The following is a 24,998-nucleotide window of genomic DNA, read 5'->3' as shown; positions in this document are numbered from 1 at the left end:
ACACCAACAACAAATCTTAAATTTAAAGGTGATAAAAATTCGTGCATTGAAGTGGTGGCTCATTTGTACAATACCAAACCATGGATGCTGGTGTAATGAGTTCGAACCTAACCTATACTGATGACAGCTTAAAGTTAGAAACATGCATGTGTTGCATAGGGGTCCATATTGGAGATCATATTAACAGTAATGTTAGTGACAATACTGAGGTAAACATTTATAACCGGCTGAGATGATAAGAGAGATACATTTCTTGTAAGAGTTACATAACGTTCATAATAACGATGAGGGAGACAAAGTTCATATTAAGGATGTTTCACACATTACCTTTTGCTGTTGAAAGACGACATGACACAGTTTTACAAAAACATGATAACTTCTTTATTATCAGATCGACCGATCGAATGATGATGACGTCAAGGAATTCAGAGTCGTTCTACATGATTAAATGTTCTCCCTTCGCTTCAAAAGGGACTTTCCTCTAATCATGTCAGCTCTGTCCGACCAACTCTGCTGACTTCGATCCAGACTCGACTGCCTCTGATCTTTGACTCCCTCTCTCTGCTAAACCTAGCTTCTATTATTGAGAATCTCCCTTTCTGCTATGACGTCATATGTATGGCTCTACACGTGATCGACTCACGCGGCTTAAGCATATGGGGCTCGGCACATATTCCCAAAACATGCTTCTGCAAACAAGAATTCTCACTAACCTATTTTTCAATATATTTTTAAATTGTATTATTCATTAGTTTTTTAGCTGACCTTTTTTAATTCAATTTCCATAAAAGAATGAACAATTATTTTTACAAACAAACACATCTAAACTATTTTATATTAAATTTAACAATAGCCAAATTCCAACATTTCATTTTTTTAATCTATCTCTGAACCTTGCTTACAAAGTTCGAATCCCGGTCTATCCTAATCTCATTTTCCACTTACCTAATGTTTTTCTTATTTACAAGAAAAGGGGACCCTTTTTCTTGTAACACATGTCCATAGGCACGTAGTAATATTTTAAAATAAAATAAAATACATAAATAAATATATTCCATAAAAAATAAGGGGCGACTCATTCATATATTTATGAATAGTAAGAAGAGCTTATAGCTCTTTAAAAAACTGCTAAGGTAGCAGAAAAAAATAAAAATAACTGTGTTTCGAAGTTATTAATATCACTAAAAAACACCAACAACAGGGATGTCTTCACAGGAATAGGTTTTTGCTATCACGTCTTAAATGTAGCTGAGGTAAAAGCTTTCTATAACAATAAAGATCCTTGGGTACAAGGCCAAATTTTAATGTAGAGTTAAATAGCTTGGAATGATGTAGTCTAAACGAAGGATCCAAATCTAGCAAGCAAATATAGTTTCTATTATTCTACACTAGATAAGAAATATAGATAAAGAATAAGGCTTAACCAAGATTAGCAATATTGTTCCATAACCACTAGCACTTTTTTAGTCGTAGTCATATTAATGGTGAAATAAGTGGTACCGTTCCAGATCTATAAAATAACTTAACAATAAACTAGCAATTATATAAAAAAAAAAATTAGCAATTAGTGAATTGGAAATTAATTGATACTGTTCTCTGACAAGTAAAACTTGAAAAATCACTGCTTGTTAAAATTACTCTTGTTCTAAATGATTTTATTCAAAAATGCAAGGGTAAACACCACTTTTATTGGAGTAAAACACACTTGGAGCTAAAGACTGGTTTTATTATCAGAATAATTATTAATGGGATATATATTATTTTATTTAGGTATTCAAGAACACAATTCACAAATTGTAATTTTGGTTCTGGAGCCATGAATAACCCCAGCAGATTATGGATGGATGGCAAACGTAGGTTAAACCCATGGGTATATAATCAGCTTCAAGATTAAAAAAATACTTTAAAATCTTAATTTGTTGAATAAGCTAGCTTAGCTTTTTCTGTATCTGTTTAATTAATTAATAAATCATAGACGTATTTTAGGGTTTACCAAACTAGAAACATCAAACGGCCCTGGTTGTCTCCCTTTAACTGTTATAAGTACCTACAGCATTCTTGGTTTCGCATAATTTCAACTAATTTTTAAAACTTAATAACGAGCGAGATTATCTCCCTTCAAAGCTAAGAATACCCGATAATTGCTAATCCCGATAGATGAGAATGAAAGAGAATAATGGAATAAAAAATAGAATGGGATCCCTGACCTTAAATGATGACTAATTATTAAATAAATATAATGTAATGTTGGTCTTTATTTCCTCATTAAATAAAATATAAACCTAAACTGGTCTTAAATCTAAGAAATAAGATAGCCGATATTTTTGTAAACAAAGAAGCAAGCATAAGTCGAATACGAAACTAACATAATCGTAACGATTTAGCTTAGCTGATTTGGCCATATTATAAATATAAAAATAAAATTCTAAAAAAATTTTTTCTAAAATAAATTATGTGAAATAAAGAAATATAGAAATCTAATTTAAGAAATCAACGAATAGTATTATTGAAAGATATCAAATGTTTACAGGTTTTTGTGGTAACTTCTTATGACAGATTTTAAAATAGTGATACGAAAATTAGCAGATATATAAATATTTAAATAAGCTCCTGACAAAGATGCGTCCGGGATAAATGTTTTCGCATGCTTTATTTCCTTTAAGGGAAATGTCTTTACATAATGTTCTATTGTTAAAGTGTTTTTTATTCAATAAGTCTGAAGAAAGGCTATTTATGTGAAAATTTTCAAACGCCATAATGTTTGAATTTGTCCAATTAGTCTTGAAACAATTGTAACTAACAATGAAATACACTTTTCGTTGGTATCAATTCTTTTTTTGAAGTCTTGGTTTTGTTAATACAGTGTATATATATATATATATATATATATATATATATATATAATGTAGATAGATTAATATTGCTTTTTAAATATGGATGTATATATATGTGTATACTCGTCTTACCATGCTCAACATATATATGTGTCTATATATATTATTTCTGATTTTTCAGGTTGGAACGATGTTGGTTGGCATAATCCCTCGATGCTGACTCCAAACCTTGACCGTTTAGCCAAAAATGGTGTCATCCTTAATTCGTCATATGTTCAACCCATCTGTACACCGTACGTAATTTGTTTTTTTCTTTTTTTTTTCTTTCTAACTAGAATATCTGAATATTTTTAATAACATATTTTGCAATAAATTTCCAGATCCAATTAAGATGAAAAATTAATGAAACTAAATAATATTTATATACCATAACAGTGATGCACCTTGGTAAGAAAAAGAACCTGTATCTTGCCTTTGTGAATATGGAGGAAGCTTTTAACCACAACAAGACAACAAAGCCTCTGTTCAGTCTCGAAAGACAATGGATACCCTCTGTAAAGGTGGTTGTGCATGTAATTGTGAGGTAAGGGTTGCACAATCTCCAACCACACCTTTCCCGAAATGACACTGCTTGAGTACAGTGATAAGGAGAAGTCCTGGATGACTGAAAACAATGCCAAGTTTAGCAGAAAGCACATACAGCATCTGAAATTCCCAAATGGTTACCCATGTTAGAACTGACCAGGCTCAATATTGCTTAACTTTGGTGATCTAATCGGGAATAAGTATGTCAACATGAATATCCTGTACATGCTTTTAATAAAGTGCCAAGAGAAGTTGATTGGTATGCTTTGCATAAACTAGGGACAAACAAGTGATTGGTTACATTGGTTTTCAACAATGTACAGAAATGCTCTAAATCATGTTAGAATTAAGTGTTATGGAGAGATCTCCGGGCAATCAAAACAACACAATAAGTCAATCCCAGGAAAGATGACCTGTAATAGTGTTACAGAGGTGTGTCCAGGAAATCAAAAGAACACAATGAGACATCCCGGGATTTAAAACAACTTATATCCATGATGCCTGGGAATGTGTCAATATTATGTCAATCAGCCAGGAAAGCTAACCAATATTAAATGGGTTAGATCAAAACCAGCAAAAAGTACAATAAACAAAAGCTGGCGAAAATAAGATAAACAGGTCAATCAACAGGAACTATGACCCAGAGAGTTGCGAAACAATAAACAAGCTGGCGAGAAAAAGGTCAACAGGTCAAAGTGATATAAATAAAAGACAGAGAGAAAACAGAGGCGAGGAGACACAAAGTGAAAATACAGGTTGACACAGAGTTCTGCGACCCACTTTCCACTAACCTCCACTGCACTATGATGATTAGTTATCACTTTTATTTTGAAGTATAAAGTGTAAATAAACAAATCTGTATTGAAAACATAAAAACGTGTCTCATATTTATTTTAAAATGAAATAACTTTTCGTTTATACAACCAAGAGAACTTGATGACTACAGCCAATTCATGTAGCAAAAAGCACATTTACTGATAGTGTTATATGGCAGGTTGTACATAAGAGGGACGAGTCAACATTTATAATAGATGAGATAGAGCTGAAGAGAGATGTGTTAATGAACAGTTCTTTTAAACACAAGAGAAGATGCATTATTGAAGAGGGGAATACAGTCAACACTTTGGTTTCATATAAAGTTCATTATACAAGATGATGTGACATCATGATGATACATTATAAACTTGAAAGACAAAACACACCTTGATTGAAATGACGAACAGAGACAAAGGCTTACATAACAATATGAAGACATTTATTTTTCCAGTTGGAGATGGGAACTCGATGCCTGACTAAATTGCTACATTGTCTTGTCTTCCTCCTCTTCGCTTCTTCAGGAGCTTCAACTAACTCTGTCTCCAACTCTCTCTCCAACTGAACTGTCTTGAACCCTAACTCAACTGTATATATTCTTTATTTTATTTTATGACGTCAGAACGTGGCCAAACATGTGCATGGGATGCACATGTACATGTATATGCTTCCAACAACAATTCCTTAATTTCATTGTTCCATTATTCCTCTAACCTAACTTTGTTGTATAGTTATTCTTACTACAATGGATAATTCCACTGCATTCCTGGAATCGCATCTAAATAGCAATAATGTATTCGTTTTAACTTTTGAACAATACGTTTGATTCTAGCATTCTCCTTTAATAATAAATATATTCGATCTTAATTACTTTGTTTCTCTAAATACCGGGATTTGCCGCCTTCAATATACAACATTAGTTAAATAATGTTAAAGTAAGAGTACGTGTGGGTTTTATTCTGAGTCGGTTGCTTTTTATTTGTGCCATAGAAGCATTACTCAGAGAGTTTTATATGGATTTTCTAGAAAAGATTCCATATGCTAATGATATAGTACTTACCTGCAAAAGAAGAGACAACAACAAATATGGAAGGCAGTAATTACTGAGGATATAGTTAAGAAACTCAGCATTCCTATCCGGTCATGAGTAACAATTATCTTAAGAAGGCCAGAAACAACAACTATGAAGTTGAAGATAACAGTCCGCAAATAAATAAATAAATATACAAATTACTTATCTCAAAGGATTCAAATAAAAAATAATATATAATATATTATTCAGTACGGACCCAATGATGGAAAACCAGATAAGAACAAAAACTTGGATTTACAAGACCAAAAAATTCAACCTTGATTGCCCTTCTCTATGGTGTGTGTTCTCATTGACAGTTGCCAGCAAGAAAATGATGAAATGAAGTTGAATGAAAAATCTACAACACACAATGTTTTCGGTCGATGGCCTGTCGGTGTGACCTTAAAACGTGGTCTTACACGACCTTGAACCTCTGATCGCGGCCCAGTTATGATCTGCACCCTGGTCAGTACAGTTATGATATGTCGACTGGGCAACCAGGTCTGCCAACCGTTAGTACGTCGCGTCACCCAGTGAGTTCTTCGTTAAGGCGTTGGGGATTCTTCTCGGATGCTCGGTCCTCAAGGCCTGTTCTCCGTGGATCGTCTAGTTATTCTGGGTGTTCGTTGACGGATACGGTGTCACAAATGGCAAATAAAGAAATATACACATATAGGGATCAACGCACATCAGCAACAAAACTCCGGAGGTTGGTTAATATAATATATATTTCGGAAATTCATAAAAGAAGTATTTACAGCATATACATATAGTTGACAATTAATTCAAGCAAGCAGTTAGTTCTACAACTGAGCTTCTGTTGTTGAAATATCTGGTCGGTATCGCGGACTTTGCGTAATTCTCGTTAAGTAATCGACACGTTATAAGCATTGAGTTATCAGGCAACAAGCGAGGGGGAGAGAGAGGAGAGGTGATTCTGCCGAGACGGAACAACTCGACTTAGCTCACTTTGACTCTGATTCCCAATCTCAGACCCGGACTCTCTCTGATTTTTCATTTCTTTTATAATACAATTATGGAATGATGACGACACCCATGTTCGTCATCGACCAATCAAATTGCTTGATTATAATTAGACGGGGCCTTTTCTCATTGGTTGATTATACTTCGACAGGGCCCTTTTTCATTGGTCCATTTCCAAAATTGGATTGACTCTTCCTTTAATTAATGCCCAACTTACACGTTGTATTATTTAACTCCTCCCTGGCTTACTAATGGAATTTTTCCATATCCAGGAAAATTATTTTTCCTTTGACTTAAAGTAAATCACGCGATTTTATTTGTTTTAAAATTATCTATTGATCTCATTTTTCGCTTTGATCTTATCGGACAACACATTTTCCCATCCGAGCAAAAATATTTCATAACTTCAATTTTCGTTCGACCTGATTCACCAAATGACAATTCTCGATACGTCATAAAAATATGTATTATTGTTTTGAAATTTCGGACAATTCATTTTTTCCTATTCTTTGTTCTAAAACACAATGCTGAGTCACTGCGTGTGTTTCTCTCAGATCAAAAACAACCTGACTTTTTCAACTGTCAAACTCACAGATCAAACGCCTGTGTATTTTGGCTAAAATATTTTATGCATTCTTTTTCGCTTTTGAAGTTTAGAATGTGATTTAACTTTTCGCTACAAAGGTACTTTTGCTGCCGCCATCTCAACAACAGACTTAGCTCAGAATTTATTGACAAAAAAAAATTAATAATAATTTTTATTCCTTCAAAACCCGATCATTGTCCGGGAACAAAAAATTACTTTTAACCAAAAGAAACGTCACATCAACCCTACAGGTCTGATGTGGCCTCTCTTTAGTGTTACAGACAGTTGCCAGCAAGAAAATGATGAAATGAAGTTGAATGAAAAATCTACAACACACAATGTTTTCGGTCGACGGCCTGTCGGTAGGGCCACATGTTGTCACATCTCATGCAATTGTTCTTTTTCTCTTTTTCGTAGTCTTTTTTCTTTGCCGATGACGTCATTTTGCATGCGTTTGCATATGCATATCTGCACTATGCCAGAGTAGGTTGAGAAAGAATAACCAATTTGTGTGTAAAATGTGTAAGTTGGTTGGTTGATTGTTGGTTGGTTGGTTGTTTTACGGCATATCAACCCTTTTCGGGTTATTTAATGCTGAATCCAAAGATTTTGAAGAAAAATTTTTTAATAGAATATATATGTTGTTTTCAAGTCGGTTTCTATTTAACCCATAATTGGGACCCTAACAGGTACTACCACTCTGGGTCAGAGTGGACCTGGGAGCAATGGTAATTAAAGGGTGGCTCCACACTTCTCAAAGCCCGCAAGCTGGGGCCTCACCACTGGATATAGTTTAAGGTCATATCAGGACTAAAATGTGTAAGACAATGGAAATAGATGAGAAGTCAGATGTGGAGAAAGTATATCTGGGTGGAGCTGGTGCTAATGTGATTGCCAAAGTTAGGGAAGGAACTTCTGCCACTACTAACCAGCAAAGAGTTTCCATTACCAACCAAGGGAAGACTCTATCTGGTATGTATATGCAGTGTGATAATGTATGGAAGTGAAATCTGGCCAGTGAGAGTTGAGGATATGCATTGCATGGAGAGAAATGATATGAGAATGGTATGATGTATGTGTAATATGTGTCTTAAAAAACAGGCTTAGATCTGATGACCTCAGAGAAAGATTAAATTTAGATTGTGCAGAAGAGTAGACTTTTATGGTATCATCACATTGAAAGAATGGATGAGTGCTTGGATTAATAAATGTAAAACAGTTGAGGTAGCAGGTTCAGTTCTGAAGTGAAGGCCCTGGAAAACATAGGAGAAAGTGATAGGGAAAGAGGGATAGATAAAGACCTGGACAGAGATATGTTATTTTGGAAGTCAATTTCTTAAAGCCATCTATCATGTAAAACAGATGTTAAACTGAAGATAATGATAATTAATATTATTATTGTTGTTGTTGTCATTTATTTTTTTTATTTTTTTTAATTTTCTTATCAATTTGTTCAAGCTGGGAATGGAGTATCCTATCGGATGCCAAACATTCACCTGCTAACTCAGATATTCCAACCGAGAGGTCTTTTTAAGATTCTGACCGTCCCTTTAAGTGCAATTGTTTGAATCTCTCTTGCACTTGGTTTACCGGGTATATTTGCCAGGTAGTTTTTTAAATTCTTTTTCATGAGTTCAGTTGTTCTTGTAATAACTGGAATGATGGAGATCTTCTTAAGATTTCAGATTGTTTTCATGTCGTACATAAGACGTTTTCGTATTTCGTTATCATTTCCCTTTTAGCTCTTTTTAACCCAGCATCATTGTGGACACTAACTTCTACTAAGGTTGCTTCTTTCTCCTTCTTGTCCCATATCACTATGTCAGGTTTTATGGTTCCGTTTTCTAGGTCTGCAGCTGAAGGAATTCGATAGTCATAATGGATGGTGTATGACTTATTTCCAACTGTTCTTTCTGGTAAACATGTTCCCAGGACTTGCTGCTTTTACAGATCATCCAGTAAAAATATTTACACACTCCATTGTGTCGGGTCATATAATAACCATACCCCAGCAGAGTTTTACAGTTGGATGTCAGATAGCTCACACTCTCAACTTCTATGTTGCAGAATCTGCGCTTACTCTCATTGCTTAGACCACTCATTTTCTTAAAAGCATTGGTCATTAAACCTTGATCTTGGGGAGCCATTATAATTCTCTCCTCATCATAATAGAGCGATTCTCTTTTCAGCCAATCTTTCTGAACCCATAAATTAAATTTTGCAAACCCTGTATATTCATGAAAAATCCACTTTCTGGACTGTGTTATGCCTCGAAATTCGCTGGGAACAACGAAAAAACAATGATGCAACAATATGTATAAAAAAAGAAATGAAAATGTAAAAAAAAAAAGGGGAATAGAAAAGGGATTTGGGATACATATTCACAAGACAGCTGTTAAATGTGTATGACGATGGAACACATAGAAATAAGAAGACAAAACCAAATGGAAAAGCAATAAAATTTTGATAATAAAATTTTTTTAAATTAACTAGAAGAAAAATGAAAACTCTTATACTGATCGTCTATATATGCCAAGCGGAGAGTATATCAAAATAAACAACAAAAAATCCAAACAAACATAAATCCAGTGACATACGAGAGAATACGAGAGAGAAAGGAAGTAATGATTTTTTTTTCTTTTTTACGTATGTGAAGTTTTTAACTGTCCGTTCTTTCAGACATATCATTTTTTGATCTTTTCTTTCTTTTTATTCCTTCGTTTGTATCCTTCATCGTCTAACTCAGAAACGCAGCAAAACTTTTCATCTCAGTAATTGTCGTCTGCTCACTTTGTCATTTTTTGGCTCCTTCATCTGCTTATTGCATCACTAGCAGTTTCTTTTTATTACTGTTGTCGATCGAGAACCATTTTTCTCTTATTTTTTTCCATTATCCTTTTTCTTTTTTATTTCTTCTTCATTCGTCTCGTCTTAGAGATACAACAGGATTTACTATTCTCTTAGCCGGGCTTGCATCCATCACTTACTTTGCTTGCTGATATTTTTTCTAACAGCCATCACCTCTAGTCATGTGTGCTGCATCTTCTATCTCTTTCTCCCTCTATATAGATTCTCTCTCTCCCACTTTCTCTGTCTTTACATTTTTGTTTTCACACACACACATGCTGATCAATATACTCTCTCTTTTTTAAGCATTTGCTCATCCTCTTCTTCTTTACTGATTCTATCTCTCTTTCTTTTTCTCTCTCCTTACATTTTGTAAAAAGTTTCTTTATATCGACAACAAATCAAAAGAAAATAATAAAATAATAAAATATGCTCTCTGCTCAATAAAATTGAATTAACATTTTCCTTTATATATATATACTAGCGGGGGTACCCGGCGTTGCCCGGAGGTTTGGCGGTGTGTGTGTTTTTGGGTATGAAAACAAAAATCGTTGGCCGGGTGTTTGTTTAAAAAAAAAAACGAAGCCTTAGCGCGCAGTTGGAAAATAATAAAGAGTAAAAAAAAACGTGCGACGTTTAACAGCAGGTGTCCGTTTTTGACGACTTAATGACATTTACTTTGAGTGCGGGACAGTGTTTTATTTACCGCGAATCTGTTCGCTTCTTTATTATATGAAAAAGCTTAATGCACATACGGCGATCGAAAAATCTTGAATATTTATCTTTTGAAAGTTGAGCAAATTAAATAGACAGGCGACCCCGGTTGTTAACTCATAGATATTATCATTTAGGCGTGATATAAAAAGTTTTAAGACGAAGTGAGTGGACCGATCGCTTCTCGGAAAACACCCTTTCTTGGACATACACAAAAAGTGAACATACACACATTTTCGCTTTTATATTCATAGAAGATATGTATATTTTTTATTGATACAGACAAATTTACCTAGTCACTACACTGGACATGCTAATGTTTCGGACAAGTGGTCGGTCAAGACCACAAGTCTTAGTCGAGTGACCTAATAAAGGAGTTTGGTTCTTAAATGAAAGATGAGAGAAATATTTTGTTTAAAAATAAAACGTTAATATTTAGGGGGAGATGGGGGGGGGGTTAAGTGACATTTAAAAATCCAGACATTCTTTCCTTTTCTTCTTTTCTTTCACCTTCTTTCTCTGCCTTTGCTTTCAACGTTTAAATCTGTTACCAGATTTTTTTTATTTTTCACAGATTACAAAGCATCGGTTTGATAATGTTGTTGCAATATTAAAAATGAAAATATCCTAAAGATGGTGCTCCTCACCCCAAAAAAAACGCACCCCAAAAATGAATTTCCCATTTTTGTAAAAAAATTAATTGCTGTTTGACAAATGTCCTGTCTTTTTAGTGACCACCCTGTATGATACAATATATCAATATATACAATACTATACATACATTGCGTATAATACACATAACATGCTTTCAAATAGGATTAGAAAATGTCTCGTCAACAACACAAAAATACAATCGAATTGAAAAGATAATTAAAAAGAGAAATTCCTAAAGAAGAATGACCGACAAATAATGTGAATCCATTTAAAAAAAAAAATTTTTTTTTGCAGTTCCCGTAGTTCTTTCCTCAGTGGTTACTTTCCGATCCATACAGGCCTGCAAGTGAGTATTTACCATCTCAACTTTTTCTTATCTTTTATAATCTATGTAGTAGCGATGGGACGATTCCAGATTTTTTTTTTCTGATTCTGTTACAATTAATGATTTTTTGGTACTTATGTACTCATATTACTGTGCTGAAATAATAACATTATTTTGAAAGCCATTCTTAACATGGGGAAGAAGGAATGTTTTGTTATTATTCTGTAGTTCTACCTTACACTTTAATTAAAAAGATATTGTGAAACTTGAATTTAACTTGAAAATACTATTTTTAAAAAATAGCACAGTAACATAAGTGTATAAGCACTGATTCTGCTTTCAATTCCTCATTCCGATATAATTATCAATTCCATTTTAAATTCCGTATTTCGATACAATTACTGATTTTATTTTAAATTACCAATTCTGATTCTTTTTAAATTTCTAAATATTTAATTAGATTTCCTTTTTTTTTCTTCTTTTTTTTTAATTACTGTAAAACCCTTGTATAATGTTTGTATATATTTTCACAAACAAAAAATACATTTAGGTGCTGTGATAGGACATACATTTTTTTTTAATTTAAATTTTTTTTTGCAATTTAAAAATGTTTTTTAATTAAAAAATTTTTTTTTTTTATTACATTTTCACCCCAAACAAGGCACATCGCCACTTTGATGTAGGGGGCTACTGTTAGGGACACAGGCTACAGGGGTACTAGGTGGGGAGTTGGGCAGCAAGATGTCGGTTCACGTTACACTTGAACTTCTGCATGTCAGTACAGTTGGGGAAGCAGGAACATGGCAAGGAGTTCCAAAGTCTAGCGGTTCTGGGGGAGAAACTACTGGAGTAGAAGGCTCATTACACAATAGATTTATGTATTTATTTAATCAATTTATTTATTTATTTAATCAATTTATTTATTTATTTATTTAATAAATTTATGTATTTATTTAATCAATTTATTTATTTATTAAATCAATTTATTTATTTATTTAATACATTTATTTATTTATTTAATCAATTTATTTAATCAATTTATTTATTTATTTGATCAATTTATTTATTTATTTAATCAATTTATTTATTTATTTAATCTATTTATTTATTTATTTAATACATTTATTTATTTATTTAATCAATTTATTTAATCAATTTATTTATTTATTTGATCAATTTATTTATTTATTTAATCAATTTATTTATTTATTTAATCTATTTATTTATTTAATCAATTTATTTATCTATTTAATCAATTTATTTGTTTATTTATTTAATCAATTTATTTATTTGATCAATTTATTTATTTATTTAATCAATTTATTTAATCAATTTATTTAATCAATTTATTATTTATTTAATCAATTTATTTATTTGTTCATTTAATCAATTTATTTATTTATTTAATCTATTTATTTATTTAATAAATTAATTAATTTATTTATTTAATCAATTTATTTATTTATTTAATCAATTCATTTATTTATTTATTTAATCAATTTATTTATTTGTTTGATCAATTTATTTATTTAATCAATTTATTTATTTAATCAATTTATTTATTTAATCTATTTATTTATTTATTTAATCTATTTATTTAATCAATTTATTTATTTAATCAATTTATTTGTTTAATCAATTTATTTATTTATTTAATCAATTTATTTATTTATTTAATGAATTTATTTATTTACTTAATCAATTTATTTATTTATTTAATCAATTTATTTATTTATTTAATCAATTTATTTATTTATTTAATCAATTTATTTATTCATTTATTTAATCAATTTATTTATTCATTTATTTAATCAATTTATTTATTTTTTTAATCAATATATTTATTTAATCAATTTATTTATTTATTTATTTAATCAATTTATTTATTTATTTAATCTATTTATTTATTTAATCACTTTATTTATTTATTTAATCACAAATAGATCTTTTTCTCAAACTTTTTCCTTGTAATTGATTGAAAATTGTGAGGCTAAGTATTTATCGTCTCAATCTTTACTTATATTTTTCTTTTTTCTTTTTTTTTTTTTATTCAATTTTCACCCCAAACAAGGCACAGTGCCACTTTGAAGCAGGGGGCTACTATCAGGGACTTAATTAGCGGGGTCATTATGAAGGGAGATGAGTAGAAAGATGTTTGTTAACATTACACTTGAACTTCTGCATATCATTGCATTTGGGAAAGCAGAATCCCGGAAGGGAGTTCCAAAGACCCGCAGTTCTGGGGAAGAAACTATTGGAGTAAAAGGCTTTCTTGCACCTAGGGATCTCTACTGTAAAGGGATGAGACTTAGTAGCTTGTCGGGTTTGTCGGGGGTAGTTACGTCAGGGAGGTACAAGTGTTTGCAGTTCGTCAGAGCATTCACCATTAAAGTATTTGTAGAACAGGCAGAGGGATGCAACATCTCGTCGATCGGACAGAGGCTGAAGCCTAGATGACAGTTCAGGACCTATCAGGTTGGCGACTCTCTTTTGAACCCTGTCCAGGAGCGAGAGACAAGCAGCAGATGCACCAGCCCAAATGTGAGAACAGTACTCTATACATGGGCGAATGGTTGCCTTATAGAGGTATAGGATACTGTCAGGCGTAAGTAGTTTTCTAGCACGGTAGAGGGAGCCAACCTTCCTTGCAGCAGCCTTAGCAATGCTCTCAATGTATCTATTCCAGTTCATATTCCCTGTAAACGTTAGGCCGAGGAGTTTAAAGGAAGTACTTTCAGGTAATGTGTTCTTGGCCATTGCTATTGGTGGTAGAGAAGGTTTCTTGTAGTTATTGAAGGAAACAAGCTTAGTCTTAGTAGCATTGAATGTGACCAACCATTTTTGTCCCCATACCACTACGGATTGGAGGTCATCCTCTAGTGTTTCTGCCATTTCCTTGGATATGTGTTCATTTGTTTTCCCCTCATATCTGTTATAGAGAGTGGTGTCATCAGCAAATATACCCATCTCCGAAACAATTTTATCAGGGAGGTCGTTTATGAATATCAGGAATAATAGAGGTCCAAGAATAGACCCCTGAGGTACTCCCGCATTTATGTCATATTGTTTGGATGTACGACCGTCGAGGACAACTTTGATTTTTCTATTACTTAAGAAGGATTTAATTACATTATGAATTCTTCCAGTGATTCCATATGATTTAATTTTCCTTAGAAGACCATCGTGCCATACCCTGTCAAAAGCATTAGATATATCGAGGACCACCGCTCTACCATCCCCTGTTTTATCCAATGAATGGTATATACGTTCAGAAACTACAGTTAAGATATCTGCTGTTGAATGGGCTTGCCTGAATCCATATTGTTTATCAGTCAGGAGTTTAGCAGCTGTTAGGTGCTGGACTAGGGCTTGATTAACTAAGGACTCAAATATTTTGGCGAAAAGCGGGAGGAGACTAATGGGGCGATAATTTAGTGGGTCAGTTCTTTCACCAGAATTCTTGAAGACTGGTACCACAGAGGCGGTTTTCCAGCAGTCGGGAAAACAAGATTCGTTAAGGCATTTATTGTAAACTTTGGACAGAACTGGAGCAACCTTGGCAGAGCATTTTTTTAATAAATAAGCATTTTTTTTCATTATATATATATATATATATATATATTAATATTTGTAAATATTTTTCATTATATATATATGTATATATATTATTGAACTGTTACAGCATTTTTGCTGTTTGCCTGTTCATTCATAAAGAAAAACGTGATTAGTTGACAAAATGGAATAGGTAGACTACACATTACTTAGGCAGTAAGTTTTACAATGTCAATACCAAACTTCGAATCTCACATAAGTCCATAAAATTTTTTAACAGATATATATATATATAAGTGATATTGCCTGTCTATCTGAGGAACAGTCTCTACCAAACTCTTCCGCCAATTTTTGGTCTATAGTCTTAAATCTTGATAAATAAGGGATTCAGATCTGTGAAATAAATTTGATTTGGTTTTTAACTGGTAAAAGTAGCTGCTAAAGAGGTCAAAATTGAAAAAATGTGTAATGTGGCAGGCGTAAATTGATTAAAATGCTCTTCTATGCGTACACAAATATGCATAGGTTAAACAACATTATTTTGGAATTTTTTTTTAGCGTGTATGGATAATCAATAATGCTGGAGAATTATATGATTTGGTTTCAGTTCTAGCTGATGGTATCCAAGTCATGTTTTTTTTTTTTAAATCTCTGCTATATGTGGGGTACAATATAATAATCAATAGAGATAAAGGCTCTATAATAATAAAGACAAAACCTGAATAAATTAAAATATCATATTTAAGCGTATTTTATGACTAGGCAATGCATGGTGGCCTGCTAGTGTTTTATAAATTTAAAAAAGTTAACAGAACATAAAACATGACATTTTCTAAGTGAACTTTTTTCTTTATTATAATCTACAAAAAAATGGTATTGAACATAAGTTAATTACTTTTACTTAGAAGCAATATCTATTTTTCCCCTCCAATAAAAACAATGCGTAAATACATTCATTGTAGTTACCTTCTCATGCAAATACCAAATAGCATATTTTTTCTACAGAATTTCACAAATATTTTCTTCGTACAAATTATAAAGCGATAGAACTTACATAAAGATGGAAATTGACATACCCAGGTACTGTACTAACATTATACATAAAGTAGTATAAAATATTAATTTAATCTTCGTATCAAGTTTAGAAAATAGATGTATCCTCCTGATGTAAATCCTTATATTAAAAAGAATCATGAGACAACCTTATGTTTTGTGTTAGCGTAACTTTGCTAATTTCGCATCAAATTATTTTTATTTATCGGTAAACAAATGCTTATTTAAATAAAAACTGCAATAGTATAACATACAATAACCTTTATAAAAATCCTAAAAAAATTATTTAAATACAGCATTTAATTTACCAGAATGCATTTCTGTTTCATAAATGCTCCCTTTTTCTTTGCTTACACACCAAATAGCACATAGCCAGTAATATCACCCTTGCATTTGTCATATAAATCTTCACAGCCGACCTCCAGGATGATTATTTCATACCAAAATAAAACCAATAGAGTTTTGGGCATGTTGGTTTATCCTTGTTCTTTGTTGGTCTAAGGTATATGCAGTTCTAGGAGGTCTTTCTCCTCCTTTAAGTAGGGGGTTAATTTATTGCTAGTTGCCTTAGAGGCTCCTATCAGTGAATGCTGACAGGGCTGCCCAGACAAAAATGGTTTCACAAACCAATAATAATTAAGTGATGTGCTTAAAACATAACTAACTCTCTCTCTCTCTCTCTTTCTTTCTTCTTCCTCTTTTATCTTTCAGTCACTAGAAAATCTCTCTTTGAAATGTTGTATTTAGAAAGTTGGCCTGGTGGCTTTTGTTTTAGTTAATTACTGTATTTCAAAGTACTGAAATGGCACTCACCTTAGGCAGGTTGAACCGGCTTCCTCCGAATAAGGAAGTTTCTGGGAGTATGAAATTCACAAGCTGTCTCCCAATAGAATGTATATCCCTGTCAGGGGAGATGATATATGTGTGTGTGAAATGACTCTAATCCTATTTGGGTTTAACCAGCTTCCTCCAAAGAAGGAAGTTCCATGGGAGTATGAAATTCACAAGCAGTCCTCAGTCGCATGTTAGGAGAGATGACGATGTTAGGTTTTTGCTACTCTTGCAAGGAGATGTCGACGTCCTCCTGCATACAGCACCTGGAATTCCCAAATTGGTCACCCATTTTAGTAATGACCAGGCTCAACGTTGCTTAACTTCGGTGATCTGATGGGAATTAGTGTATGAATGTGATTATGCCGTATAAATGATGATGATGATGTTTGGTTTTTGCAGTTCTTACAGGAAGGTTTCATAGTCCTCATATATACAGAGCCTAGAATTCCCAAATGGTCACCCATCTGGTACTAGCCAAGCTCAATGTTGCTTGACTTCAGTGATGTTGTATATGTTTCAGTTAATGAAATTATCTTAGGTCCTTAGAGAAAGACATCAATACATGCACACAAAAACGCTTCTGGAAAGCAACGAAAGAATGGATTTAGATTGATTAAAAAAAGTAAAAGAGCTGAATAATTAGATTTGATCTTATGTTATCTTGATGATGACCTCCTCTCCTACCCGTATGTCTACCTAACATTTATAACTTGCAAGTGTTTCATGTTTTCCTATCTCTTTTATTTGTACCTTTCTCTCTTTCTCAGCATGGTGTAATCCACGGCTCTCAACCAAACTGTCTTCCAACGAATCTTACTTTGCTTCCACAGCAAATGAAAAGGCTCGGCTACAGCACCCATATGGCTGGAAAGTAAGTAACTCTTCTTTTCAGCTTTGATTTGTCAACGCTGCTTAAGTTAACGCTGAAATCGTGAAAGAGATAACTCAGTTGAATTTTTGCAATTGGATTTCTAAAATGAATTTTAAAATGCATTTAAAATAAAAACACTATAACATAATTATGTGTCATGTCGAAATTAGTAAATATTCCAAAAATTATGAAAAATGATTGAGTTAGAACTGCTTTGTTTACAAAAATAAATGATTCTGTTAGAACTGCTTTGTTTACAAAAATAAATGATTCTGTTAGAACTGCTTTGTTTACAAAAATAAATATTGTTATTATCGATCCACCATTTTCTAATTTGAAATAGCGGAAAATAAAATGAAAGGAGACAAGTCTGTTTGTCATACAGAATAGAATAAACTGGCAAAACTGTATTATTCAATAAGTTTTTATTTTTTTGTTGTAATTATTTTTCTACTCGATTATTTTTTGTAATTTAAAATTTTTTTGCTAATTTACATGTGACACGTAAATATGTAACCAAGCTTTTTACTTAAAATGCATTATTTTGATATCCAATTATATAATGCACAAGCAGCAAATTTTTAACAAAACCTGACAGACCTAAGAGAAATAAAAGGAATTGCTTTTTAACAAAATGTTTTTTAATTTTAATGCTTGTTTGAAGACATGGACAAGTGAAATATGGCAATTAAAAATAAATTAACAGGAAAAACAAGATATTTACACTTAAAATTATGGAAAATTATCCAATAGAATTTTAATTAAAAATAGAAATCAGTTTATTCTATACTAGCGGCTGCACCGCGTTGGCACACACAACGCTGACTCAAACACAAAATCGAGTACACTCAATATCAAGTACACTCAACATCGCCTTACCATCAACGCTTACCATGTGAACTTGGAGTATGGTTAATTCCCATATGCACGAAACAAAATCACAGAAAAAACAAAAATACCCTAACTAAAGGTAAGGATAATGAGAAAACGTTGGATAAAATGATGATTAAAATTATTATGAACTTGCCAGGATTCGAACCTGGAATCTTCTGATCCGTAGTCAGAAGTGTTATCCATTGCGGCACAAGTCCTGTCCATATGCTGAAAGATGTTACCGCAACTGTATACAGACACTGCTAAATTCCATTGACATTGGCAGGTAACTTTTTCGTAATTGCACGAAACAGCCCAAAAACCCTTATTTCAGGCTTTTTGTGTGATTCGGCGTTGTCCATTACCAACCATATATAGATAAGGGCAATCTAGGGACTCACACCTTTTAGGAAAAAAAGAATTTTTCAATTCAGTGCATCTGTTCGAAAGTTTTATTGGTATACACACACACACACACACACACACACACACACACACACACACACACATAAATAGATAAATAAGCATTTAGAATTTTATTAATAGTATAGATTTCTGTTGTGGCCATAGTAAGGGTCATTAAGGAAAATGTGAATAACAGGGCTTTATGTAGAAAGACTATATTTTACAAAAAAGTAAATACAAGACAGTATTTTCGATGGTTTGTTAGACAATCTGTAGTTTCACATTAGGTTGCAATGTTTTTCCCCCTTGAGAGTATTAACCTCAAGGTTTATATAATGGTTAGAAGAATCCATTATGAGTGAATGGGTAAGTCCCCATAGCAATTTAAATTCTACATTTGCCACAGAACATTAGATTGACTTCTTTTTCCTTTTCTCCCTTTTACATTCTATTAAAGACATTAAAAGTATAAAATATTAAGTTAGTTTCATGGTCCCCCCTTTAGACCTAGCCTAAACAATTGAACTCTTTTTAATTAATTAATTTATTTATTTATTTAATCAATTTATCTATTTAATCAATTTATTTATTTATTTAATCTATTTATTTATTTAATCTATTTATTTATTTATTTAATCTAATTATTTAATGAATTTATTTATTTAATCAATTTATTTATTTATTTATTTAATCAATTTATTTATTTACTTAATCAATTTATTTATTTATTTAATCAATTTATTTATTTATTTATTTATTTAATCAATTTATTTATTCATTTATTTAATCAATTTATTTATTTATTTAATCAATTTATATTTTTAATCAATTTATTTATTTAATCAATTTATTTATTTATTTAATCAATTTATTTATTTATTTAATCACGTTATTTATGTATCTATTTAATACATTTATTTATTTATTTGATCAATTTATTTATTTGATCAATTTATGTATTTGATCAATTTATTTATTTGATCAATTTATTTATTTATTTATTCAAACAATTTATGTATTTATTTAATCCATTTATTTATTTCTTTAATCTATTTATTTATTTATTTAATCAATTTATTCAATCAATTTATTTATTTAATCGATTTATTTATTTATTTATGTAATCAATTTATTTATTTAATCAATTTATTTATTTAATCAATTTATTTATTTAATCAATTTATTTATTTAATCAATTTATATTTTTAATCAATTTATTTATTTAATCAATTAATTTATTTATTTAATCAATTTATTTATTTATTTATTTAATCAATTTATTTATTTAATCTATGTATTTAATCAATTTATTTATTTATTTAATCTATTTATTTATTTAAACAATTTATTTATTTAATTAATTATTTATTTATTTATTTAATCAATTTATTTATTTAAACAATTTATTTATTTAATCAATGTATTTATTTATTTAATCAATTTATTTATTTATTTAATCAATTTATTTATTTATTTGATCAATTTATTTATTTATTCAACCAATTTATTTATTTAATCAATTCATTTATTTATTTATTTAGTTAATCAATTTATTTATTTATTTAATCTATTTATTCAATCAATTTATTTAATTTATCAATTTATTTACTTAGTCAATTTATTATTTATTTATTTAATGAATTTATTTATTTAATCAATTAATTTATTTAATCAATTTTTTTATTTATTTAATCAATTTATTTATTTAATTAATTTATTTATTTATTTAATCTATTTATTAAATCAATTTATTTATTTATTTATTTAATTAATTCATTTATTTATTTATTTATTTAATCAATTTATTTATTTAATCTATTTATTTATTTAATCTATTTATTTATTTATTTAATCTTTTTATTTATTAATTAATTTATTTAATCAATGTATTTATTTATTTAATCAATTTATTTATTTATCTATTTGTTTAATCAATTTATTTAGTTATTTATTTAATCAATTTATTTATTTATTTGATCAATTTATTTATTTACTTATTTAATTAATTTATTTAATCTATTTATTTATTTAAGCAATTTATTTATTTATTTATTTAATCAATTTATTTATTTATTTAATCAATTTATTTATTTATTTAATCAATTTATTTATTTTATCAATTTATTTATTTATTTAATCAATTTATTTATTTGATCAATTTATTTATTTGATCAATTTATTTATTTGTTTAATCAATTAATTTATTTAATCAATTTGTTTATTTAATCAATTTATTTATTTATTTATTTATTTAATCAGTGTATTTATTTATTGATTTATTTATTTATTTAATCAATTTATTTATTTATTGAAATGAAAAAGTGCAATGAATTTTGTAAAACTCCTATTTAAAAAAAATGAATTTAACATGATGAAAGGCAGAAAGGTAAAATAGGTACTCCCGTAGTTTGGAATAGATGGAGTAAAATCAGGGAACGTCTGCCATTATTAACCAACAGAGCATTATCACATGTGTATGCAATGTGATGATGTATAGAAATGGAACCTGGTCATTGAAGATTTTAAACATGCATTGCATGGAGAGAAATCATATGGGAATAATATGATGGATGATTGATGTGTGTTTTTGAGACAGACTTAGATTTGATAATTTCTGAGGAAGATTAAATTTGTAGGGTATATGTGTCGATATGTTCAATATTAGGGTATTTCAACGATGTGCCCCTGTTGGAAGAATGGATGAGAGTTATTTGGTTAAGGTCAGTTGTCAGCTAAAAGTCAAGAAACACAAACAAAAAAAAAAAACACAAAAGAAACATAAACAAGGAATTGTCAAGATGGATTTCAGAGAAGAGGGATAAATAAATACCCATGCAGAGATAAGTTAGTTTGAAAGTTAATTTCTCAACAAATGGCAGCATGGAAAACATTAAACACGATATTATGACAACAACAAAAAGAAAAAAAAGTGAGTGCTTCATTAATATTCACTCTTTTCTCTCCTTCCCTAGTCTAATCAATTGCAAAAGTTGTATGCTCTCCTCCTCCTCCTCCTCCTCCTCCTCCTCCTCCTCCTCCTCTTCCCAGAAGTTAAGGTCTTATGCTTTATTCAGTCTGCAGAGTCTACAGGTAGATCTGGCACTCTAAATAACTCATAAAAAAATCTATTATATAAAGGAGAGATGTTGTGTGTGTGTGTGTGTGTGTGTGTGTGTGTGTGTGTGTGTGTGTGTGTGTGTGTGTTAATTTACACATGACACGTAAATATGTAATCAAGCTTTTTACTTAAAATGCATTATTTTGATATCCGATTATATGTATATCAATATATAATGAACAATCAGCAAAATATTTAACAAAGTTGTACGCAATCCTCCTCCTCCTCCTCCTCCTCCTCTTCCCATAAGTTTAGGTCCTACGCTTTATTCAGTCTACCGAGTAAATCAGGCACTCATAAAAAAAATTTGAGACATGTTGTTTGTCTGTTTGTGTGTGTGTGTGTGTGTGTGTGTGTGTGTGTGTGTGTGTGTGTGTGTGTGTGTGTGTGTGTGTGTGTGTGTGTTTGTATATCTCACAAAAACTTTTGAAATCCAAATTGTGACCGTTATGTTTGAACTTTGTTTGTTACGCACGCACCATCTGGCAGCATCAAAAATGAACAAACAAACAAAAACAAATAAATCCAACTCAGCTTTTCTTTCTTTTTCAACACAAGTCGTTTATTACTGTTTTTCATTCTCCCCGTCTCTACACCAGCTTAAAGAGTATTTCTCTTCCACTGCAGAGTCATATGTCCATCTCCCTTGTCACGCGATTTTCTTTTTACTCCACTGCATGCTGGCTATAGATAGCTGTTGCTCATCTTCGACTTTACACATCTACCTTTTTCAACCACCTGGTGTCCTTTTTTTCTTTTTTTTCAAACCCGAGCACACTTGCCAATTTGCATATGCGTTCAAATGCTGCTGCTGCTGCTAATACAATCACTTGTCATCCATCTTTCAGCTGATGCTGTTTTCATACACGCTTATATACACTGTGTTACAATTGGATAAGTATGATTCTAGTACCGTCTTAAAGGACAGGGACTTTTCCTAGTGATATTACCTTAAATAACATCACTTAGTTGGATAGTCCATCAGACCACTTTTTTCTTATATTTAAAATGAGAGAAAAAAATAAAAAAGTTTCCCATGAAATTGAACATTTCCCAAATTATATTTGCATATTATCTGAACTCAAAAACATGCAACCTTTTTTTCTCTCTAAAGTATATATTACATCTAGCTAGTCTAAACTTAATACGTAACCCTAAAGGTATTACTTTTAACCAGTTTTTTAAACGAATTAAAATAACCAGACTTTCCAATTTGATGAAAGTTCGATTATAGCATATTTATTATGGGGTGGAGCTGGAACGGTCGAACATTCTGGCATGAGGTAGATAATTCAATGTTGAATTTAAAATAAATAAATAAAAATACAGAACTCACCAAGATTACCCCACGACCACCACCACCCAACATTCCCTTTAAATATCGGCATAAAACCAGATTGACTGGCTAGCATCCCCTCTTTTTACGCTATGAACTCGAAGTCAAAGTCCGTGGACCTAAAGCTAAGAAACTTTTCTATCCGTAACTTTTGAAGTCTACTAATCTAAAAACACTAACATCTGTGTATTGCAAACTTTTGTTTTATTTTTTCCTTATTCCAGCTTTGACTTTAATCTTGAATATTTGTCTTGTTTTCTTTTTCTTTTTTTTCCCTGAATCTTTTTTGTCAAATATACTATTATTAACCAATATTTTTTTTTCTTATATTTAAAACGAGAGAAGAAAAAAAATTCTCCCATGAAATTGAACATTTCCCAAATGATACCTACATATTATCTGAACTCAAAAATATGCGGCTTTTTTTCTCTCTCTAAAGTATGCATTACTTCTAGCTAGTCTAAACTTAATACGTAACCCTAAAGGTATAACTTCTCAACAGTTTTTTAAACGAGTTAAAATAAGCAGACTTTCCAATTTGATAAAAGTTCCAATATAGCATATTTATTATGGGGTGGAGCTGGAATGGTCGAACATTCTGGCATGAGGTAGATAAAGGCAAAAAGTAGGCATGCATTAACATAGAAGGGGAGACTATCTTCAAGTACTATCCTAAGTTGGGAATGGGACAACGAACTTAAGTAGATATTAATAAGTCCTTCTCACCTTTTTTTATGGAGAGTAGATAATGCATGTGGATGTGTTATCGGCAGCTCCAGTAACTCTGGCTTCTCCTTTTTTGTCTTTCAGTCCTCATTTCCAATGAGTGATTTTTCTTACAAAGGGTGAAGAAAAAGCTGCTTTCCAAGTCGGTAGTACTTTGTAAAGAGTAGCCTGAGATGTCGGAAAATTTCTGTTTCTATGTCTATCCTTGTTGTCATTTCACTAGTAAGGGTGCTGGAGGTAAACGTTTCATCTGGGCTGACGTTATCCGCCTGATAGTCAGGGATCCGAACCTTGAATTAACTACTAAGGAGGCTGTCCTATCAGCAGGTGCAAAGTACTGGAGCTGCTGTATTGCCATTTGGTGAATGGATTCTGGACCATACAGTAGTTTCTGGTAGGGCCTCTCGATGCCATACTAGTGGATAATTGCTACGGCTTTACCTTATCATATGCTACAAAAAAAAAAAATTCTCGTCTTTTTCTCTCTTACTTTCCCTCTCTGTCCTGCTCCAACCAAGTCTATCGACCTGCTCCACAAATCCCAAAACCTCAACATGACAAATCTAAAAAATAAAAACACAAATAAACCTAGAACCCCATCCTCCAACTTAGACCCTTACTACCAGGTCCTTCTCCAACATCAGGGGTCTACGTTCCAACCTTCCAGAGGTTGAAACACAATTACAGGAGACGAAACCAGACATATTCTTTCTAAGTGAAACTGGCATAGGGCTAACCACTTTCCTAGACGAATTCATAATTAAAGGATACTCTAACTTAACATCTAAATCTGACCTCCAAGATCGCCATGGGCAT

At 31.3% G+C, this 24,998-nt stretch overlaps 1 protein-coding gene across 1 annotated transcript in view; it reads left to right on the top strand.

Moving 5' to 3' along the window:
* The window catches only part of LOC145292929 (arylsulfatase I-like), an 84,854-nt gene that overhangs the window by 14,986 nt on the left and 44,870 nt on the right, over nucleotides 1–24,998 (top strand). Inside the window, exons 2-4 of the mRNA XM_080139098.1 lie at nucleotides 3,016–3,127; nucleotides 11,384–11,435; nucleotides 17,621–17,724. Of these exons, the coding sequence (XP_079995224.1) occupies nucleotides 3,016–3,127; nucleotides 11,384–11,435; nucleotides 17,621–17,724 (268 nt within the window). The remainder of the gene's footprint in view (nucleotides 1–3,015; nucleotides 3,128–11,383; nucleotides 11,436–17,620; nucleotides 17,725–24,998) is intronic.

This window comes from Euprymna scolopes, chromosome 14 (genome assembly GCF_053919585.1).
Source record: "Euprymna scolopes isolate OS-2025 chromosome 14, ASM5391958v1, whole genome shotgun sequence".
Taxonomy (NCBI): Eukaryota; Metazoa; Mollusca; class Cephalopoda; order Sepiida; family Sepiolidae; genus Euprymna; species Euprymna scolopes.
This window is presented reverse-complemented; position numbering and strand designations above follow the sequence as displayed.